The following is a 21,902-nucleotide window of genomic DNA, read 5'->3' on the forward strand; positions in this document are numbered from 1 at the left end:
CAACTCTGAAATTTTAAAAAAATGTTTAAAGGATCCAATCTGGGTCAGTCACTGGGAACAGAGGTTTAGCCTTCCGAGCTTTTGGACTTGTGTTGAATTTTTCTCTACCGGAACGTGTACATGCCTGGTTGGGTGTGGCTTCTTATGGGGTTGATTGGGGCATTAATGGTCAGCTATTAAGTCGTTGGCTTGTTCCCTTGTACTACCAAGTTAAAATTGATGGTTAAAATCATCACGTTGGTGTGACATCATCATCATCATCATCATCATCATCATCATCATCATCATTATTATTATTATTATTATTATTATTATTATTATTGTACTGCTTTGATAGCACCAGGAGTTGTTTTTCAGACAATTTTACCCTGCTGTTCTTTTTCATAGCATTGCTGCCATAATTACTGGAAGGGAATATTTGAGCAATAGTATTTTCAAGGGGAATCGTGTTTTACCAGTGTGCTGTAATCATATTCAAAAAATCAGTTGCAAGAAGAGAGTTAGATGCTAAATAGAGAAATTGTTTTTGAAACACTTCCTTCATTTCATTGTGGAATATCCCAGCATACAATTGCTGAAACCTTTATTAATATCAGGGAGAAAACATACAACACAATGTATATAGAAGGACTGGGGGAGGGGGGGGAAACCTGTCAGTCATAATGCTTTTGATGTCCATCATAGTTGAGATCAAAGCAACACAGAACTCCAAGAGGAAGAAATACCCCTATTGTTCTGCCATAAATGTCTGAATGCTTCAAGTATTACTCTCTTGTTTACTTATAGCACAACCACTTTAGTAGATATTGTCTTCTAGTCAAATGTCATACTGGAATGCATAATATTTAATTCCATTTATTTTTCTTTAAAGCTTCATAATGAAGACGATCCTGCGGAATCTACAGTAGAACAACCGTCCACCTCTACGGAAACTGCACCAGCTTGTCAAACAGAGGCACCTTTACCTGAGGTGGATACTTCCCCTCCACCTTATTGTAGCATTGCTACAGAAGCAGCTGCACCAACAGGTACTGCCTTTTTCATGATTATATAACCACCCCAGGTATTTTTAGCAATGCTGAAATAGTGCCACCAGCACTCCTGTGCCTGCTTCTGCTGACCTGCTTAAAGATGCTTTGCTCAGTTCTTTCGTGCAGAAGTCAAATGATTTTGTTTTACATATCACCGCAAAGAGGCTAAATTGGATGTTCATGCAATTAATTTGTCTGACCGTGCTTCCTCTCTATGCATGATGAGATTAGCGTGTTTTGTTTAATTGATGTTGATTAAATGTAGACTATACTCCCAATAGGATAATCTTAACGGGTTTTTTTTAAAAAAAGAATCTTTGATTTAATTGATGAAAAAGGCAGTATTAGTATTTAATTAATCTAGATCATATGATTCACCAGTGCAAAAACATGAATATAAATATTAAGCAATAAAACTAGTCTTATAATAATAAAAATGTAACATATACATTGCAGTCATTGAAAATCTAATGGAACAATATGAAATGTTCCTGTGAATGAAGTTAAACTCTTCAGGTGAGACCCATTTTGACCTACATCCAGAAAACCAACAGCACGGGAGCAAACTTAGTGTTCCATAATATGGGCAGCATGATAATGCCTCCCTTAAAGTTTTATAGCACTGGAGAAATTATACACAATGTTTCTCAGATAATCATATTGGCTGGGTTGATTCTAGCTGAAGGAGATAATTCTGAACGTATCTCCACACTCTGCTACATAGGAGTTTAAACTGCACACAGAAATCTATTGTCATCCACTGCCAGGCATACAGCATAGATCAGGAGTATCAAATTGGTGGCCTACGGGCAAGATGCGTCACGCATAGGCCACATTCACCTCCGCTCCGCAAAGGCAAAAAACATTGTGATTTGTCATGTGACATCAATGTGATGCAACAAGTTTGATACCTGTGGCATAGATGTATTGTGCTTATAGCATTTAGTGCCAGGTAATATGTGGGCTACTGTAGTTTAAATCAATGTTTGTTTCAAACTGGCCTATAGTGAAGCACCTTACAGTACTGCAGCTGGCCTTCCCAGGTAGGACTGTAACGGGCATCAAGTGTAGTTAGGCAAGATTCCTTTAGACATAGCCTCCAATTGTCCATTGAGAACTAGTTGTTAATCCAGGACAACCCCAAGACGTAGGCCTGCTTTCTCTAAAGTAATTGAAATTGAAATTTGAAATTGAAATTTATTTATTTATTCGGTCAATGACTAGCAACATCAAACAACAAAACGAGCAATTAACAAAAGAGGAAACACAACCAGGATGGAGAAAGAGAAGCAGGTGCAGTCACATGCCAGTAGCTGCAAAACAAATCAAGCATGGTACATACTCCAAACATCCCCCCACTCATCAACAACACCCTGTCCACCCATCCAAGCTTCCTCTAGAGACAAAGACTGGCTGTCAGCCCTGGAGCCATTTTCCGCCTGGCAAATTCAAGGCTACCATAGCAGAGATGAGTCGAGCTGTGGGAATGCGAGTGGGGAAGAAGAGATAGCTGGGGGATTGTAGCCAAAATAAAATTCTTTCTTCTGAGAACCAAGGACTTTCCCACCAGGTGCAAGGAGGTGGGATCTGAGACCAAGTGACCCTTGGACTGTGACCTGATTGGACCATGTGAAAGACTACTTGGGCAGTGGAAAGAATACTTTACTTTTAACTAGGGGAAAACCCGAGCGGGGTTTAGAGTCGGGTTTCTGCAGATGTGCCAATATGACATGCCTAATAAATCTATACTTTGAGGAACATGGCTGCCTTGGAGTCTTGATTCCATTGGGTGTGTTACTTGGAATCCTGACACTGGCACAGAACTGTGATGAACTAACAGCAGCTTTGTCTTATCCGGATTTACTGTATTTTTCGGAGTATAAGATGCACCCTTTTCTCTCAAAAAAGAGGCCGAAAATCTGGGTGCATCTTATACACTGAATACAGCATTTTTTTGCCTCCCAAAATCCTACCCCCTTTGCAAAAATGGCCACATATAGCCTTTAGGAGGCTTCAAGAGTGCTCCTGGGGCCTGGGAAGTGCAGAAATGAGCAAAAAATGAGCCAATTTTTGCTCAACTTTGCCCCCAGCTTCCAGGAACACTCTACAAGCCTCCTAAAGTATTCATGCCCTTTTTTTGACAAAAACCAGGCCCGTTTTTGTGAAAAATGGGCCGTTTTTTGCTTGTTTTGGGGGGGGCACCCCCAAGGAGCACTCTACAAGCCTCCTAAAGGCTATTCATGCCCTTTAAAAAAAAATGGGCCCGTTTTCGCAAAAAAATGGGCCGTTTTTGGGAGGTCTGCAGAGTGCAAAAACTTTTTTTAAAAAAATTGTCTTCACAATCTTGGTATGCCTTATACTCTGAAAAATATGGTAGCCCCTGCTTGTTTATTTCCACCCAGAAGAGTCTCTTGTTCTTTTACAGAAGTCGAATCACCCAACGAATTTTACCCAGTGCCGCCTCCCTACAGTGTAGCTACCTCTCTTCCCACTTACGATGAGGCGGAGAAGGCCAAAGCTGCAGCAATGGCAGCTGTGGCGGCAGAAGCAGCAGCCCAAAGGGTGAGTAAGCAATTTGTGCTACGTAATTGCGTAGTTTGGAACCTACACTGCATAAGTCTGTGTTTTTGTTTGCACCGTAATCAAGTGCTTTTCCTAGTTCTTCTGTACGTTTGCATAGGTTTTTTTGTAAGGATACATATTTCTTATTTAAGCACGGACGTCTTTTAATCATTTCGAAACTTGATCGCTGAAAGGGACCCAATCACTTGCCTATAATGGTAACTACCCAAGCAAGTGCAGCGTGTATAGATAGTCCTTGGTTTATGATCCCAATTGAAACCGAAAGCTCTGTTGCTAAGTGAGACTATTATTCAGTGCGTTTTTGCCCCTTTTTACGACCTTTCTCGCCACAGCAGTTAAGTGAATCACTGAACTTGTTAGGTGAGTAACACGGTTGTTAAGTGAATCTGGGCTTCCCCATTGATTTTGCTTGTCAGAAGATCTCAAAAGAGGATTGCATGACCCCAGGACACTGCAACCGTCATAAGTACATGCCAGTTGCCAAGCATCTGAATTTTGATCAGTGACCGTGGGGCTGTTGCAATGGTCCTAAGTATTATAAACAACCATAAGTCCCTTTTTTCAGTGCCATTGTAACTTTGAATGGTCATTAAACGGACTGTTGTAAGTGGTGGGTTGCAGACAGTACGCCCCGGTACGAGCGTACCAGTGCCTGCCGGGAGCACTGGGTACCATTATGGTATGGTGCTCCAGAGCGCCCACCTGCCCGCCTGAGCTCTTTACCTGTATTTGAGCTCTTCAGCGTTTCCGCGCACGCAACGTAAGGCACCTGTGCGACGCTTCACCGAGCAGCTGGAGTGTCGCGGAGGCGTCATGGAGGTAAGGACGCATTTGCGTGTGCATGTGAGGTACGCTAGGCCCCGTTGCACTGTACCGGTTGCAATGGAATCCCGAACCCACCACTGGTCGGGGACTACCTATACTTAGAAATTCAGTTGGTGCAGTGGCTTTTTTCAGACTTTGACAAGCAGCAATGGTAGCTTCCGCGCCCCCCCCCCAAAATTCCTGTAGATTTCTGTAGATACTAATGGGTTGTATTTAATCTGATAATGTCGCAAGGTAAAGTGCCACATAGTTATGCTACATTAGGGGCTCAATTTCCTAAACAAGTAATAGAAGACTTTACACGGGTTAGCCCCTTGTATTTAATCTGTGATGCAAGTTACAGATTCTAATCTGTAAATACTGTGCATATTGTGTTAACAGTAATATTTTTATGATATTGTACATTGTATACTTTCCAGGCAATCCAAGAAAGCATGTAATAATGCAGTATAATCTTGTACGGATAGTAGTAATCAGTTTTTTAAAATATATTTCATGTAATGCTATTAGATTATGTTTCATGTAATGCTCTTATACAAAAAAAATGCGATTGAGTCAGCTACAAATGATTGAGCAAAATTCACTGTGTTTAATAGGAATCATTTACCGTTAATCTCCCCCCCCCCCGCAAAAAAAATCCCCTCTTTGAATTACTGGGTTCCTGTGTCCGTGGTTTAACTTCATTGTATCTTAAATTTTCTTTAAAAAATTAATTTGCAGAGATAAGAGTTTTAACATTTTGACTTGTACAGAATGATTTAACACACGTTTAGTTCTTCTGTCTTATTCTCTTTACATGCTTAGCACGGCCATTTTAGGGAGTCTAGGAGTCTGTTTGATGAAATATTCCTGAGTCCACCAGAGGTATGGTTCCATTCTCTGAAGTTTAGATTTTGCAGTGAAGTTTATTTATGGCAAACAGTCATGTTTTTTTAAAAAAGAAAAATCTCTTCTTTTTATAAATAAAGTTATTCTCTCAAAATGAATTATAATACTTTCATAAAAGAAAGTGATTTACATTGCAGCTCTGTTCATTTCTGTTTGGAAGTGTCCTAGTGCATGCAGTAAGATTATAGTCCCAATAAAATGAATACAGGACACTGATGGATTATAATATCTCTTGGCTGCTTTTTGCATTTGGTTTCTTTTTTGTATTGTGTTTTTTGACTGTTTTAATTGTTTTTATGATTGTTCGCCACCCAGACACGCTGCTTTGAGATGGGCGGCTGTGCACATTGAATAAATCAATAAAATTGAAAATAAATAAATAAATACTAAAGGGGAGTCCTACATAGATTTATTTAAAGGTGAGCTGCACAGAGCAGGGTAGGGCATATTTCAACACATTATGCATGGGTTAATTTTTGTTCATGAGGCTATTTAGCTCTTTTAAAAAAAACACTTTTATTAGATTATAAAGTACAAAAATATGAAAGCAAATAAGAGGATACAATGGGGAGGAAAAGGGAAAAGAAAAGTGAGGACGGGAGGAAGAAAAGAAACAAAAAGAAGAAAAAGCGTTGACTTCCGACTCCTTCTGTTATAGTAGAATAAAGCATTAACATCGAACCTCAACTTTTTAGTTTTCCAAAATAATATAAACTATTTCTATAACAACAAATCAGTCTAATCCGTAAAACCCAAAATCAAAGTTTCATTTCCCCCCCCACCTCAAACACAAAAGTCCAGAATCACAAAAGAGCTTACCAGTATATTTCTTTTCTTTGATCAAAACATACAATTTAGCCATCACTGCCAGCTCCATCAACTTCTGTAGCCCCTCATCCATGGTGGGAATTAAAGTGCCCTTCCATTTTTGGGCATACAGTAGTCTTGGCTGTGGTCAACATATATAAAAGCAAAGTTCCCAAAAAAATTTTTTCTAAGTCTTTTTCCATTAAACCCAGAAGAAATGTTTCTGGCTTCATCTCCATCTTCATTTTTAGAATTTTCTGTAAGGATATTTAGCTCTTATAATTACAGAGAATAATTATACCCATGTTTTCCTGAAAATAAGACAGTGTCTTATTTTCTTTTGATTCCCCCCCCCCCAAAAAAGCACTTGACCTTATTTTCAGGGAGGTCTTATTATTTTTGAGGTGCAGGAGGCAGAGAGTGGGGTCACCTCATGGCTACTGCTGTGTTGCTATATTTTTGGGGAGGGCTTATTTTTTGAGGGAGGAATTATTTTAGTGCATGTGCTCAAAAGGCCGATTGGGCTTATTATCCGGGAAGGTCTTATTTTCAGGGAAACAGGGTAGAGGCATTTTTGTTAAAAGGCCAGACACCATGAATGAGGTAGAGTAGGTCATCCACACTCCAGACTGCTCCAAAGCACTGGTGTATTTATTGTGTACACTTTGCTTTGAATTTGATTCTCCCCAAAATACTTTGGAGCACTCACGCGCCAACATCGTAAAGTAGCCATATACTGTACCTTCTTTCAGAATTGCAGGGTTGCCTTCAGCAAGTAAAGGTAGTCTTTGACTTAACGACTACAGTTGAGCAGTCTGTTGCTAAGCGAGACAGATGCTAAATGAGTTTTGCCCCATTTTACAATTTTCCTGGCTCCCCTTGCTAAGTGACTCTCTGCAGTCGTTAAGTTAGTGCCACGGTTCTTAAGTGACTCGGGCTTCCCCCTTGACTTTGCTCGTTGGAGGGTCACAAGAAGTGATGACGTGACTGGGGACACCCCAATCATCATAAATACATGCCAGTTGCCAAGCACCTGAAGTTTGAACGGGTGACCGCGGGGATGCTGCAACCGTTGTAAGTGTGAAAAGTGAATGTAAATCACTTTTGTTACTGTTGTAACTTTGAACTGTTCACTAAACGAACTATTGTCGATCAATTACCTGTACTCAGTGATTCTTGGAAAGGACCCAGGTGCTTTCCCACAGGTGTTACCTGATGCTTGAGCTTCCTCTTAGAGATCTAATTTAAAGAACTAAATAGTCCTGGTATTCATTTGTGTAGCTCCTAATACCGATTAGAGAGCTTTTAAGTTTTAGAATTAGATGCTGTTTCCAGTACAGGGAGCAACTGAGGTCTGGATGAAATTGTGTGTATGTGTGGAAAAAAACTATTTCTAAAAGCAAATAAGGTTTCCAATACAATTAATTTTCTAGTGGGAAGCAATTGGAAGAATGAATTGCACTTCTTTGTTTTGTTTTATAATAAGAGATCAGATTCTACTATTATGAAATACGCTAGCTTAATGTATCAAATATTTGTTTGTCTTGAATTCTGCTCACTGGAATGTTCAAGGAAAAATAGTGTAATCTAATTAAATTACATATAAAAATAGTTAAAGTGTTGATAGCTTTCATGTTGAAGACTGGTTATTTAATCTCAGTCATAAATGAATATATTATAGGATATCTATCTAAGTTGTAGATATGAATGTAAAGTTCAGATGTGTGTTTCTCATTCTCTCATGTGCCTGTAATAATATCATACATTTCCCATGTAATTAGGATCAGCAGATTTAAGGGGTCATATATCAAGATGTGACTTGGCATGATTTTCAATAATTAGAGAATTCAGTGCTTTAACTCATTCTGAGACTACTGTTAAAAATAATTAATTAAAAACTACCGTGTTTCCCCGAAAATAAGACAGGGTCTTATATTTTTTTGACCCACGAAATATGGCCTTGGGCTTATTAGAGGGGGAGGTCTTATTATTTTTCAGGTGCAGGAAGCAGCAAGCCCACCAGCCCCACCCTCTTCGTCCCACCATCTGCTTGCCTGCGGCCACAATGACCCAAGTTCTCCTTGCATCCTGGACTTCGCCTGCCCTGCTTGCTGGCCGTGGAACAGCTGACTGTGCTGCTCTGGCCTCGCGGGGGGGCGGGGGCTCTTCCTGGAAGAACGAACGAACGAACACACACAGACACCTTCCCCCTCCAAGGCAACCACATCCCTTCACTAACCTGCTTTCCAGCTCCATTCTCCGTTCCACGTGCAGGACAAGAAAAGTAGACTGTGTGCCTATAGTAAAAAAAATCCCAGAAAATACCTTCCAAGTTCTCACAAAAAAAAAAAAAAAAAAAAGATCTCGCAAGGTTGGAAGTAAACTAACAAACTACTTTTCTTGCCCTGCACGTGGCAGTGGAGAATGAAGCAGGAAAGCAGGTTAGTGGAGGGATGTGGCTGCCTTGTGGGGAGGGGGGGGAAATTAGGGATCTTTCACACACACACACACACACACACACACACACACACACACCATCCTTTCCTTGGGAGCTCTGCACAGACGCAGAGAAGGCTTCGGATAGAGCATTTGGGGGATGTGCGTCTGCGCTGAGATCCCAAGAAAAGAACGATTGCCAGGAAAAGGGGCGGGGGGATTTTGCCTCTTATCCTATTCTGAGTCTGTGCTGAGCTTCAGAACAGGGTAAGAGAAAATAAAATCTCCCCTCCCCATTTTCAAGCCGTTCGCAAAAATGCCTCAGTCTGAGCCTTCAATCCTGCAATATGCTGAAGGCTCTAAATGGAACGTTTTTGCAAACCGTTTGAAAATATGGAGGGGGGTATTCCTGCCTTTCCGCCTGTTCTGAAGGTCACAGGATAAGAGACAAAATCCTCCCTCCCGCATGCCTTCAATCCTGCAATCCTGGATAATGTGAAGGCTTGGAATGTGGCGTTTTTCCAACGTCTTGAAAATGGGGAGGGGGGATTTCGTCTCTTACGTATCCTGTGCCGATCTTCAGAACAGGGGCAGAGGCAGGAATATCTCCCTCCCCATTTTCAAGCCATTCGCAAAAACGCCCCATTTTGAGCCTTCAATGTGAATATGCAGGTGAGAAGCTCCTACCTCCTGTAGGCATTAAAATCCATACTCTTGGGACATCGAAAGAAGCCCTGCGAGGAGACGCTGCTGCCAAAGTGCAGGAAATCTCCCCCCCCCCCCCAACCTGCAGATCGTCCTTTCAAAGAGGAGTTTCACCAGGATGAAGAGGTGGATGAAGGCGGCGTTTGTGTCACCTTCATCCTGGTGAAACTCCTCTTTGAAAGGACGATTTGCAGGTGTGTGGGGGGGAGGAGATTTCCTGAACTTCGGCAGCAGCGTCTCCTCGCATGGTTTCTTCCGATGTCCCAGGTGTATTGATTTCCATGCCTTCTTTTCCTGTTCCGTGGACGGAATTGCGAGCTGTGACTGTCAACGTTAGGCAAGGAGGGCATGAGGCATTTGGATTGTGTTGCTTGGGCTCCGGCTTCTTTTGCAGCAGCGATTGGCTGCAACAGCGACTGGCATTTGCTGTAGGTAGAGGCCTGAGTGGCACCCGCGAATCAGCTGTTTTGTGAACGGAGCGGCCCAACTGATCCGATTAAGGGGCCAAGAAGCCCTGAAGTGACCGGGGAAGGGAAGGGCTGCCCCCTGTTCTGGCTAAACCCACCCCTGCACTGGGGCTTATTTTAGGGGGAGGGTTTATATTTTTGCCCACCCCGAAAATCTGGCATGGTTTTAGTTTCAGGACATGTCGTATTGTCGTATTGGGGAAACACGGTAGCAAAATCATTATATTTCTTTCTATAAAAGAATTAACATTTGTTGGCATGTAATCTCAATTTAGAGTTATAGTACCTTAATCCAGGTTTCGTGATCCTCTCTTTGTTTATCCCGCTCAAACATAATTTCAGGGATTCTTATAGCAATTTAAAAGGAAAACAGCCTGTTTAATTTTCTTATTTTGGCAAATAACTTCTAATGATGAGGTAGCAAGTAGAAATCTCTAAAGGTTTTGTTTATTTCAATATTTTTGCAGTGTAGAAAGTGATACATGAATTTAATATGCATTAAAGGATACTACTTCGGCTGCTTGGAAGTCTTTTTAAAGAAATAAACCTAGTGTTTAAGAATAATTCCCACTTTAAAAAGAGACATACACTGATTTAAAAAAACAACACTTAAAACAGCATAGCAGTTTACCTTGTTTCAAAGGATAACGTGCATGCTTTCTAAATTAGCTTGCATAATTCTGCTGAATATTCACCTGCATATTTGTAATTTCAAAATGAAAAACAGATTATTTGGGAAGAGTTGCAACTTCAGTGTTGTTGTGCTGTAAATTTTAGTTCTTAGAAATTACATGCAGATAAACTGATTTATACAATTTAGAATGGCGGGCGGAGGCGAGAGACAAAACAAATATATGATGGCTTGCCCAGACAACTTCATGTAACTTTTTTTTAGGCTGTTAGCACCCTCTGGCGTTTGAATATCAGCAAAGCACTAATTTTAGAATGCTTTCAGTACTTTGTTGATTGAATGTTGTGATAGTTTTACTGTTGTTGTTGTTGCATGTTTGAATGGCCATGTGTTGCATGTCTCAAAACGGGGGGATGTAAAATGTTAGTGAAGTATCAGTTGTATACTTACCGTATTTTGTAATTTATCAATGTTACGAAATTCTGAAGTGTCACATCCTTCCCATATGGATCAGTTGCATGGCCCCACTGTGGCCAACATGTGGATAAAAACATTTGGGTTTCGTGGTTAGTTCATTATTGGTTTGTCTTATAAATATATTTTCAGTAATCAATGATCTTGTCAGCCTTTGTATCCTTAAAAGTGATCTTAGCCTCCCATTGTTTAGCCAATATTTACACATTAAGTATTAAGTAATACAATATTCTTACATTCTTACTTGCTTTCCATTAAACATTATGCGGAAATGTAATTCAATGTGTCTAGTGAAATGCTCTGCCCAATGGACATATATTAGGGCAAAATAAAATAAAAAAATAAATAGCATACGAGCTATAAATGGCAGCCAGGTGTTGCACCTTATAAAAATATACTTGCCTTTTTTGAATGGAGTACATGAAACTCATGATTATACTATGGATTAGTCATTCCTTCCTGTTTTCACATATAACAAAAGAAAGTGTTTCAAGTCACAAAATGAGAACAGTTGGAGTGTGTTGGTTTTAAAAATCTAGTGGTTGGTTTACCATTGGAAGAGGAAATCTAGAGAGAATCTTTTGTGCCCTACAACATAATGTTCCCGAGGGGAATATCCCAAGAAAACAAACTCTATACTTAATGAAAGGTACTCACTTGCAGAGGATCACACAACATTCTGGAAATAGAACTTTCTTAGCTACTAAGAGACACGATCAAACACATAGTCCCAAAGGTGCTTTTTTTTCAAAAGGCAACTGGACTTTGTTTTTTCCTTGAAGACGTTTCGCTTCTCGTCCAAGAGGCTTCTCCAGTTCTGACTGAATGGTGGAGAATGGAATGATTTATATTCTAGTCATCTGGTCATTAGCACTCCTGAGAATCATTGAGGTCATTTAGAGGTTTCTCTGTGTCAAAGCTGGGATTAGAATCGAATAATAAAATAACATGCATTTACCCTCCATATTTCTCATTTTGTGGTGCTTCAAGGGCTGCTGTCTATTACAACTGTGGCTAGCACAATAACTGGTAATATGTGCTGTGTGCCATAGAAATGATCTTTAGCTAAGGACTGATTATGGAAACTCCTAAACCTTTTATATATATATAGGTTCTGCCAAAATAAGGAAAAATGTTCTAACAGGCAAGCACGTGAATTCCACCTGCTAGCTAATTTTAGATTAGTCACAGAGTGGTAGAGAAAGGCCATCTAAAGGCCACCTCATTAGAAAGAAAAATACAAATAAAATAACTAAACAATTTAAAATACATACATTAAAAAGAAAAAACCTCAAAAGGCATACTCGATGGACTACTTGGTCTCTTTCTGCCATCTATTTCTATCTACCATTTTTACTCTAAAATATGACTTAAAAACGGGCGTATGGCTGCTAGTAATAAATGCAACATAAGATCCATTTTCAAGATGTACTGTTGATCTGATTTTAATGAAGGGTCATGGCAATTTACGTCTGATGTAACCGGATAACTGAGGTACTTCCCTTCGGTAATGCATCCTTGGTTTTATACATAGATTCCTGCTCGTGGAAAAAGTTGTGATTGACAAAATCTTACTTATTATCATTTCTTGTCCTCTCAAAGGAAGAAGAATATCCCCCGAGAGATGACTTCAGTGATGCAGACCAACTCCGTGTGGGGAATGATGGCATTTTTATGTTGGCTTTTTTCAGTCAGTAACTTTTCTATTATTGCTTTAAGTTACTTTCATTTAAAGGAGAATATTTATCTCATACATGTATATCAGAAATGTCAAACTCGATTTCATTAAGGGCCATATCAGGGTTGTGTTTGACCTCGGGGGGCCTGGTGGGGGGGCATGGCCAGAGTGGGCTGGCCAGCTTGATGTCACTCATGTTTGGGGCGCCTGTGGTGGCCCAACTTTCTGCCAGCAAAAATGGAGCATGTGGCCCTCCCAACCACCCTTTTCGCTGGCAGAGGTACCGCGGGCCGGTACTTTGCTATTTCCAGGGTGATCCCAGAGGTCAGATCTAAGCACCCCATGGGCTGAATTTGGCCTTGAGATCGACACCCCTGATGTATATGCGCTACTGATAGGAAGGCAGAAGTGCTGATAGGATATGGAATGAGTTGGAGTAAATGGGATTGTCTTTCCTGCAAATGCCGAATATATATATTTGCAGTTAATAATTTCAATTATTTTTTTTCCTTATTGCCGAATAATCAAATGCAATGTACTGAATAACTGCATATGTTTTGTCACTTAAGTTCCTGACGTTATCTCTTGCGGATGGAGAGAAAACGTTTATTTCTATATGCATGCCTTTGAAATATAATAGGTAATGAAACTGGGTGCAATCCATTTGTGGTATGTGACTGCCACCTTGTGACGAATGTGTTCATTACAACTTTAAAGTTCTAAGACTTGTAGCATTTTTATCATAGGTAAGATAAAGTACTATGGGAAGAAAGTTCTTGCTGATTAATATTCCTATCAATGGCAATTCACTGGATACATATCCTGGACAAAGTTCTTGTAAACAGATGAACAAGATAAAAATGGACTCTTAAAAAAAGGCCTGGTTTATATAAAATTTGCATAATGCAATGCATAAAATACATTATCTGAAATATTTAAGATAACGCTTTTGAGTTTTCTTCTTAAATACCATTTTTGAACAATGTTCTACTGGGAATGAAGATACAGCAATTGCATTGTTCCCCATAATTTATGCATACAAAACCATGAGGGACGTGTTTTTTTGTTAAAGATGCTCCTATTTTAATGCAAATTCCCATAGTGACATGCTAAAAGCATATTTTAAAAAGGAACGTCAATTATAAACCATGGCAGCTACAAAGCCTCTCGAGACAGGCCTAAAAGTACAGATTGAAATGCCGATATGAAACTCAGCAGTAGAAAGTGCTCTGAACTAAGAGAACTGCCTCCATTATAGGGTTCTCCAGCCATTATCTGCCAGACTCCAAAACGAGGATATCAAACATTGTTCTTAACACAAAGGCAAACAAATGTGACATAGACAGTCCTTGAGGTACCCGTTTCCTACATTTTCCAATTATGTAGATTTTGGTAAATGCTAATGCACTAGAAGACAATGTGATTGTTTAAGCCATAGCGACAGATGCTCCAATGTTGGTGTAAGCAATAGAGATTTGATTTTTTTTTTCTCAGCGGTGGTAAAACTCAGAAATAATGAACAGAGATGTCATTCACCTCAAAAAGAGGAAAAAGTGCATCTTTAAACTTCCCATCTTTCACATGGGAGTAAGTTGATAGAAACCAATATTTTCCACTGATTTCAACAGTATATTTCTATGATACTGTGGCATCAGGCAGGATCCAAACATAACTCATCCTCTCGTGATATTTCACCAGCCCTTGAAGCCAGAAATCTGATTGCAATCAAACAATTCTTGGCCAGGTTTCCATTTCCTAATCCATGGATTCCACTGTCACCAGGATACACTTCAGTCTTGCAGTTCTCATCTAGATCTTTGTTACTATTTTTTATCTGAAATATAATATCTCACACAAGAACACCTAAGGACCATTTAAAAAAAAATCATTTTTGTGATTTTACGTTGGCTTTCTGCTGGCAAGATCTAGAGGGGTTAATAATTTGCCTTTCTATCACTTGATATCAATTTTCATGTTATCGTAGAGACAGCAGCCAGAGTGGGTATGCTCCGTCCATTAACCAATCGGACTGAGCCTACACTTATGATGTCATCGGGCCCTTGTGGCTCCTCCCCAGTTTCAGACTCAGTCCAACCTGGACTGGCTCTGAGAATTGATCTCTCCTCCAAATTATTTAATCTTTAATTGGTGAATTGGTTCCTTAAATAATCCTTTATTCTACGAATTGGAGGGAAATTCAAAACTGATCTCTGGCTGTCTCTCCTCAGCTGTCAGATTGCCTGCGACCACAAGTTCGCTCAGGAAGCCTGCCTTGCAATCAGAGCGGCCAGCTCACGAGCTACAGCTCCACGGCTGTTTCCCCGCAGCGCTCCTTGATTCTGGGCACTTGGAGGGACTCGTGACCAGCTGTTTCGCGCAAAGCGATTCCAGGCGAGTCCGGTGGCCATTCTGCAGATCGCCTTGCCACACTTAGTATCGGTGGCCATTTTGTGGGTCGGAAAAGCCCGCAAAGATAGCGGTGGCCATTTTGCGGCTTGGAAAAGCCTCAGAGGAAAAAAAAAATTCGGCCATTTTGGACGCTTTAAAAAAGGCATGAACTCTACAGCAGCCATTTGGAGTGCCCAGCAACGCTGCATCACCCCAGGTGTACCGGATCAGGAGCGCTTGGCCAGCAAACGGCTGAGACTATTGCCTATCTTATTGGGGTGTTGATTTGGGTGAATGGCTGATCCAGCTATGGATATGAATGCAGGATTAGAGGAGGCAGGGACATCAGGGGCAAAGAGCAGCAGGAAGAAGCAAGCCAAAGAGGCCCCTTCCTCAGGAGTAAACCCCAAGGTCTCTAAAGCGACTACCAGGGCAGAAGAGCGCAGGCAGAAGACCCTTGAGAAAGAATTTCAGAGGACCCAAAAACAACAACATATTCTAACTGCCCAGCCCTCCCTCCCTCCCTCCGAGGATCACCAAGTGGTGTCCCCAGCTCCGCCTGTCTTGCCTCCCATGGGCCCTGACCACCACCCCTGGCCTATTCAGAAGGGGAATTGTCTTCTTCAGAGTCCTCGTCTTCGATGGAACCTGACAACAGAGGCAATTTCTTTGATGTCCCTCTCAATAGGGAGCGCACCTTTGAACAGGCTTCTCTCCCGGTTACACATGGCTCTGGGGGCCCCCACACCATGTACACCTCTCCTGCTGATATGGCAACCATCATTGCTGAAACCATTAAACAGGTCATGGCTGCTGGCCTACAACAGCGACCCCAACCTGCTCCATCACATGGCCATAAGCATAAATCTTCTGCTGCGACTCAGCAACCTGATCCCTCTGCCTCTACTTCTCAGGCCTCAGTTGGCGGGGAGCAAGATAACCTGCGGGACTCAGACCTCGCTGATGACAAGGTGTTCACCCCAGATATCCCTGCCTTTACCGGATTATTCAAAACTGATTGTTTCAAGTCCCTTCTACTTAAGACCATTAAAGCTGCTAACTTAGCATCTTCTGCTTCAGCTTCTACTTCACAAGATAAACCGGCATAACCAGCTTCAACTGAGGGTCCCAGTACCTCATTCACCGAACCCACGGTGGAAAAGCAGATGATCCCTGTTCCCAAGATATTCCTGAACGTCATCCAGAAGCAGTGGGAGTCTCCTGGCACGAGCCCACAGCCGACCAACCTTGACAAATGTCTCTACAACATTGCACCAGACCTCACCAAGTTCTTTGAGACTCCCCCAGTGGACGCACTGGTTGCAGCCCTGTCTTCACCTACTGTGGTCTCTGGAGCCCCTGAGGAGGTTCTCAAGCCTGAGGAGAAAAGGTCAGATCAAACCTTAGTCAAAAACTATCAGGCTGGGGCCTGGGCTGTTAGGACCTCTATGGCCACTTCCTTTTTCTCCAGGGTGCCCTTGGTTTGGATTGAACAGCTTCAGAAGCACATCGCTCCTTCTGACACTAGATCACATAGGGATCTCAACAAGATCAGGGCAGCGGTTGAATTTGTGGCTGATTCTTCCCTTAATGCTGCTAGATTCGCTTCTAAAGCCATGGCCTCTTTGGTCACAGCCAGGTGTCTGCTTTGGCTCAAGCCATGGCAGGTGGATGTCCATCCAAGTGGCGCCTAGCAGCCTCCCCATTCAGTGGCACCCAATTATTTGGTAATCCCTTAGACCCGTACCTCACGGAATCTAAAAACAAGCGCAAGGTCCTTTCATCCATCTACAAGAAACATGACAGTCGGCCCGCTCCCTTCTATAGGAAGTTGCCCTTTTGACCGGCGGGTGGGGGACCTTCCTTCCCCCATCCCCAATGCCAATCCTACACTCCCAGACAGGGATCTCACCAGGTCAGGTCCAGTAGAAACACACAGCGTTTCCCCTCCAAGAAATCTTACCGTGGACGAGGCAACTGCCATTTTTCACGTAGGAAATGACTATCTGGACTCTCTTCCGATCGGAGGCCACCTGGCGTTCTTTGCCCACCGCTGGGAGGAGACCACAACAGACAATTGGGTACTCAAAACTGTCAAATTTGGTCTCATGCTAGAATTCCTCTCCATCTCCCAGGAACACTTCGTGCCATGCCCGGTGTCTCGGTGTCCTCGCAAGAGGGCACTGATGGAACAGGCCATTCAGCACCTGTTGGAGATCCGGGCCATCCAACCGGTTCCTCCCCATCAGGAAGGGCAGGGTTTTTATTCCCGCCTGTTTGTGGTACCGAAGAATTCCAGAGGATGGAGAGCAGTTTTAGATCTAAAAACATTGAACCGCCACATTGTCTATCAGCGGTTCAAAATGCTTCTCTGCACACCATCCTCCAGGCAGTCAGGAAAGGCAATTTCCTCACGTCGGTAGACTTGACCGAAGTTTACCTTCATATCCCCATCTTCATAGACCACTGAAAATATCTCTGCTTCTCCTATGGGGAGAGGCACTTCCAGTACCGAGTTCTTCTGTTCGGTCTATCCTCTGCCCCCAGGATATTCACAAAAGTACTGGCAGCACTGGCTGCCTACGTCAGGTCATCCCCAGTTCGGATTCTCTGTTATCTGGATGACATCCTCTTCTTGTCCAGGTCTCCGGTTCAGGCAGAAAGAGATCTCGCCCTCACCATTCACACCTTGCGGAATCACCTTGTGGGTTTAGGATGAATCTCAAAAAGAGTCACCTCATTCCCAGCACCCGCCTTCTCCACCTCAGGGTCTTGAGGGGTCACCCTCCCATACATAGATATCCGACTTGGGACTTACCTCGTGTATTAGAGGCTTTGACTTCCGCACCCTTTGAACCTATGAGATCCACTTCTTTGAAACCGTTGTCCTTCAAAACGCTGTTTTTGGTGGCTGTAACCTCAGCCAGACGTATTTCTGATTTGGCTGCTCTTTCAGTCAGGCATGACTTGTGCGTGTTCCATCCAGACCGAGTTGTCTTAAGACTGGACCCAAAATTCATACCGAAGGTCAATAGCTGTTTCCACCGAGGTCAGGAGTTGACCTTACCTGATTTCCCTGTCACGAGAGGGAGCGCAAGTGGCACATTCTTGATGTACGTCGTGCCCTCAAGTTCTACATCGACTGCACCACCTTGTTCCGCCACTCAGAAGCTCTCTTCATCTCCTTTCGCCAGGCTTCCTTGGGTACCAAGGCTTCATCGTCTAGTCTGGGGCACTGGATAGGGCCCTGTATTAAACTGTCTTATGAACTTCAATCCATACAGGTCCCTGCAAACATTACAGCTCACTCTACACACAGCACTGCAACATCTGTGGCTTGGTCCACTCAAGCCACCTTGGAAGAAGTTTGCCGGGCAGCCACCTGGGCGTCTCCCACAGTCTTCATACGTCATTACAAGTTGGACAAGTATGCGTCGGCTGACACGGCCTTTGGGCACAGGGTGCTGCAACAAGTGCCCTAACGGACCTTTTTTTTTTTTTTTTACTATTTCCCACCCTAGTGGACAGCCCAGTCTTTGGTACATCCCAGTCTGACTGCTGTCTCTACGATAACAGGAAAATGGGCGTTGGTCCTTACCTGATACACTCATTTTCTGGTAGATTAGAGACAGCAGCCAGCCCTGTCCTGTTACGGGTCACGTGAGGGGATTCCTTGTGCGGAGGAGAGAGAGAGAGATACAGTGACTATGGATTTTCACTTTTTGCTCACAATTCTCACGTGAGTCTACAGTTTTCCTTCATCTGAAACTGGGGAGGCGCCACAAGGGCCCGATTACATCATAAGTGTAGACTCAGTCCAATTGGTTAATGGACGGAGCATACCCAGTCTGGCTGCTGTCTCTACTCTATCAGAAAATGAGCGTATCAGGTAAGGACCAACACCCATTCTCTATCCCAAGTAATTTAACTGTAAATAATTGCCTTCCATTTGAAAAATATTTAAATTCTCAAATGCTTTCCCGTTTAATTCAAGTTTTAACAAAAAAATGTGTGTGTGTGTGTGTGTGTGTGTGTGTGTTGTTTTTTAGTGGCATTCATTTTCAACTGGATTGGATTTTGCTTATCATTCTGTATAACTAACACCATAGCAGGAAGATATGGTGCAATCTGTGGATTTGGATTGTCTTTGATCAAATGGATTCTTATTGTCCGGGTGAGTTTTTTTAAATTTGGGGATTCTGCTTTTTGGTTTCAATATGGAAGCATATTAAATTATATGCAATTAAAGTCTTTAATTATATATTCCTTAGCCTGTTATAAGGTTGATCAATTATTCTCTGCTACTAAAAATTCAACATAGGGAAACCTTAAATTCTATTGTATATTGAAACCGAGTTTTTTGTGATGTTATTGGGACTTTTGCCTTTAGAATAACTGCTTTTACGTTTATTTAACACTAAAAGCCTTTTTTCCTTACTGAAATATGAATATGATTTGGCTTGTTATGAACTACTTAGTTTGAGTTTTATGTTAAATGAGAGCCAGTTTGGTGTAGTGGTTAAGGCATTTGTACTTGTATACATTTAAAGGAAAAATGCAAATGCAAATAGATTACAATTTTTTCATTTAGCTGAGGCATTATAAGTATATTTGAATGAATCTCAAAGTTCTTTATTGCATTAACATTCATCTGAAAGTGTTTTCCATTTACTGAAAAAAAAACCATTGATTTTAAAAAAAGAAATATTTCTGTTTTCCAGCCTTTTGGAATAACAGCATTATTGGCTAATAAGAGGAAATCAATCAGTTCCTTACCCTGAATTGATTTATAAGGAAAATAAACAGTGAATCAACCACAAACTCCATTGTTTAAAGACTATTCTATGATTCCGCCCCCTCACTATTTCCTAATCTTTGACCAAAGTGCCAGACTAATTGGGCCTGGATGGAAACATTTGTTTCCAACTCACAATACCACCTCAAAAGTGCAGAAGTAACAATTTTTATCTGATTTAAATTCCTTTTGCAAAAAATAAAATAAAATTGAATTGCAGGAACTGGGTATGTCTCGTTTAATGAAAAGAAGGAGTAGGGATGACATGATAGCAGTCTTCCAATATCTCAGGGGCTGCCACAAAGAACAAGAGAGTCAAGCTATTCTCCAAAGCACCTGAGGGCAGGACAAGAAGTAATGGGTGGAAACTAATCAAAGAGATAAGCAACTTAGAACTAAGTAGAAATTTCCTGACAGTTAGATCAATGAATCAGTGGGAAAAACTTGCCTCCAGAAGTTGTAAATGCTCCAACATCTTTTAAAGAAGATGTTGGATAACCATTTGTCTGAAGAGGTGTAAGTTTTCCTGCCTGAATAGGGGGTTGGACTAGAAGACCTCTGAGATCCCTTCCAACTCTGTTATTCTACCCTATTTAATTTGACTGTAAACAAAGCTTACCCGAAGAATATCATTACTCCTTGTTTATACTCGAAAAGAAGATTAACCAAATCCAGCTTCTGAGAAAGGACTTTCCCTAATTGTTCACAACATAGGAGATGGCCCTCTCTTGTGGGGCCAGGAAGCAAAGCACAGAAAGGAAGAACATTTTTATGAAGCCATGTCTGTGGTCCTCTAAACAGAATCATATTCAAATAGGTAGTCATCTAGATAGCCAAATTCCAAGCTATTTATGACTTTAAAAGTTTAAACCAACCTTTTAAAGTACATCTGGAGAACAGTTGAAAATTGTTACAGGGTTTTCAACATGCTTTTGATGCTCGCCTTACATTGTGCTCAAATGAGTATCTTGGGGATTTTTGGTTTTAATATAAAAAGATTATTATATTGTTTTGGATGGCAGGTACTAATGTACCAGTAGAACAATTGTGGTGAACTTATAGTGATAAAAAGACTCGTATTTGATAGTTTCTCCACAAATTGCTTAGATTTCTTTGTTTGCAACTACACATAGCAAAATGTCTAACAATTTCTACTATTCTAATAATAGTATTATAACATTTTTTCCCAAAATTCATTAACTCTTGTTCCTTGTGGCATTTCTGTATATCCAAAACTCTGTTGCATCAGTAATCTTTCATATATTACAGTGATAACTTATATTGCGGCTTTTTTTTCTCTTATCAGTTCTCAGATTACTTTACTGGCTATTTCAATGGACAGTACTGGCTTTGGTGGATATTTCTTGTTCTTGGTAAGTGCTGATCGAAATGTTTAATTTTCTGGTTTTAACTCCCTATAACAGGGGTGTCCAAACTTGGGAACTTTAAGACTTGTGGACTTCAACTCCCAGAATTCCCCAGCCAGCCATGCTGGCTGGGGAATTCTGGGAGTTGAAGTCCACAAGTCTTAAAGTTCCCAAGTTTGGACACCCCTGCCCTATAAAATCCAAAGGCAAATTTATATATCATGAATAGGTGCATGTGTCCTTGTGAGTACGTTTATCTGTGTCAAGAATGGATATAACTGGTTTGTCACAGACCAATGCCATAAGCAGAATTTTCGTAGCATCTTAAGATACTTAAGTATTCTAAAGTTATGACTTTTGGTGACTTGATTTCCATACTGCAATTGTTACTGAAATTAAATCTTTCATTGTAAAATAAAATACAGTGAGAAAAGATGATACACATAGGCAAAATAAAACAAAACATCCAAACACAGAGATCTGGAATAGGTGGTACTTGGCTCAATATTAGCAACTGCGAGAGGGATCTAGGTGTTCTAGTAATCACCACTCAAGTATGAGCCAGCGGTATGCTGCAGGTGCCAGAATGTTTAATGGTTTTTAAAAAATATTTCATACTCTGTTTCTGGTTTTAGGCCTCCTCCTATTTTTCCGAGGTTTTGTTAATTACCTGAAAGTTAGAAATATGTCTGAAAGTATGGCGGCAGCTCATAGAACAAGATTTTTCTTCTTGTATTAAAGGTAAGCCATGTTATTCCTCTTTATAAGTAAATATCTAAATTGCACCTGAAGGAAAGGATTAGCCAACAATGAATGGAAGGAAATGT

General features: G+C 41.3%; 1 protein-coding gene across 2 annotated transcripts in view; it reads left to right on the forward strand.

The window, feature by feature from the left end:
- The window catches only part of NDFIP2 (Nedd4 family interacting protein 2), a 44,541-nt gene that overhangs the window by 17,627 nt on the left and 5,012 nt on the right, over window positions 1-21,902 (forward strand). Inside the window, exons 2-8 of one of the 2 annotated variants that reach the window (XM_081947077.1) lie at window positions 872-1,028; window positions 3,457-3,593; window positions 5,244-5,303; window positions 12,450-12,537; window positions 18,963-19,087; window positions 21,015-21,081; window positions 21,711-21,816. In XM_081947077.1, coding sequence (XP_081803203.1) covers window positions 872-1,028; window positions 3,457-3,593; window positions 5,244-5,303; window positions 12,450-12,537; window positions 18,963-19,087; window positions 21,015-21,081; window positions 21,711-21,814 — 738 coding nt within the window. In that variant the 3' untranslated portion in view covers window positions 21,815-21,816. The remainder of the gene's footprint in view (window positions 1-871; window positions 1,029-3,456; window positions 3,594-5,243; window positions 5,304-12,449; window positions 12,538-18,962; window positions 19,088-21,014; window positions 21,082-21,710; window positions 21,817-21,902) is intronic. The other variant, XM_081947078.1, reaches the window with a different exon arrangement.

The sequence above is a fragment of the Natrix helvetica genome (assembly GCF_964273705.1).
Source record: "Natrix helvetica genome assembly, chromosome: 3".
Taxonomy (NCBI): Eukaryota; Metazoa; Chordata; class Lepidosauria; order Squamata; family Natricidae; genus Natrix; species Natrix helvetica.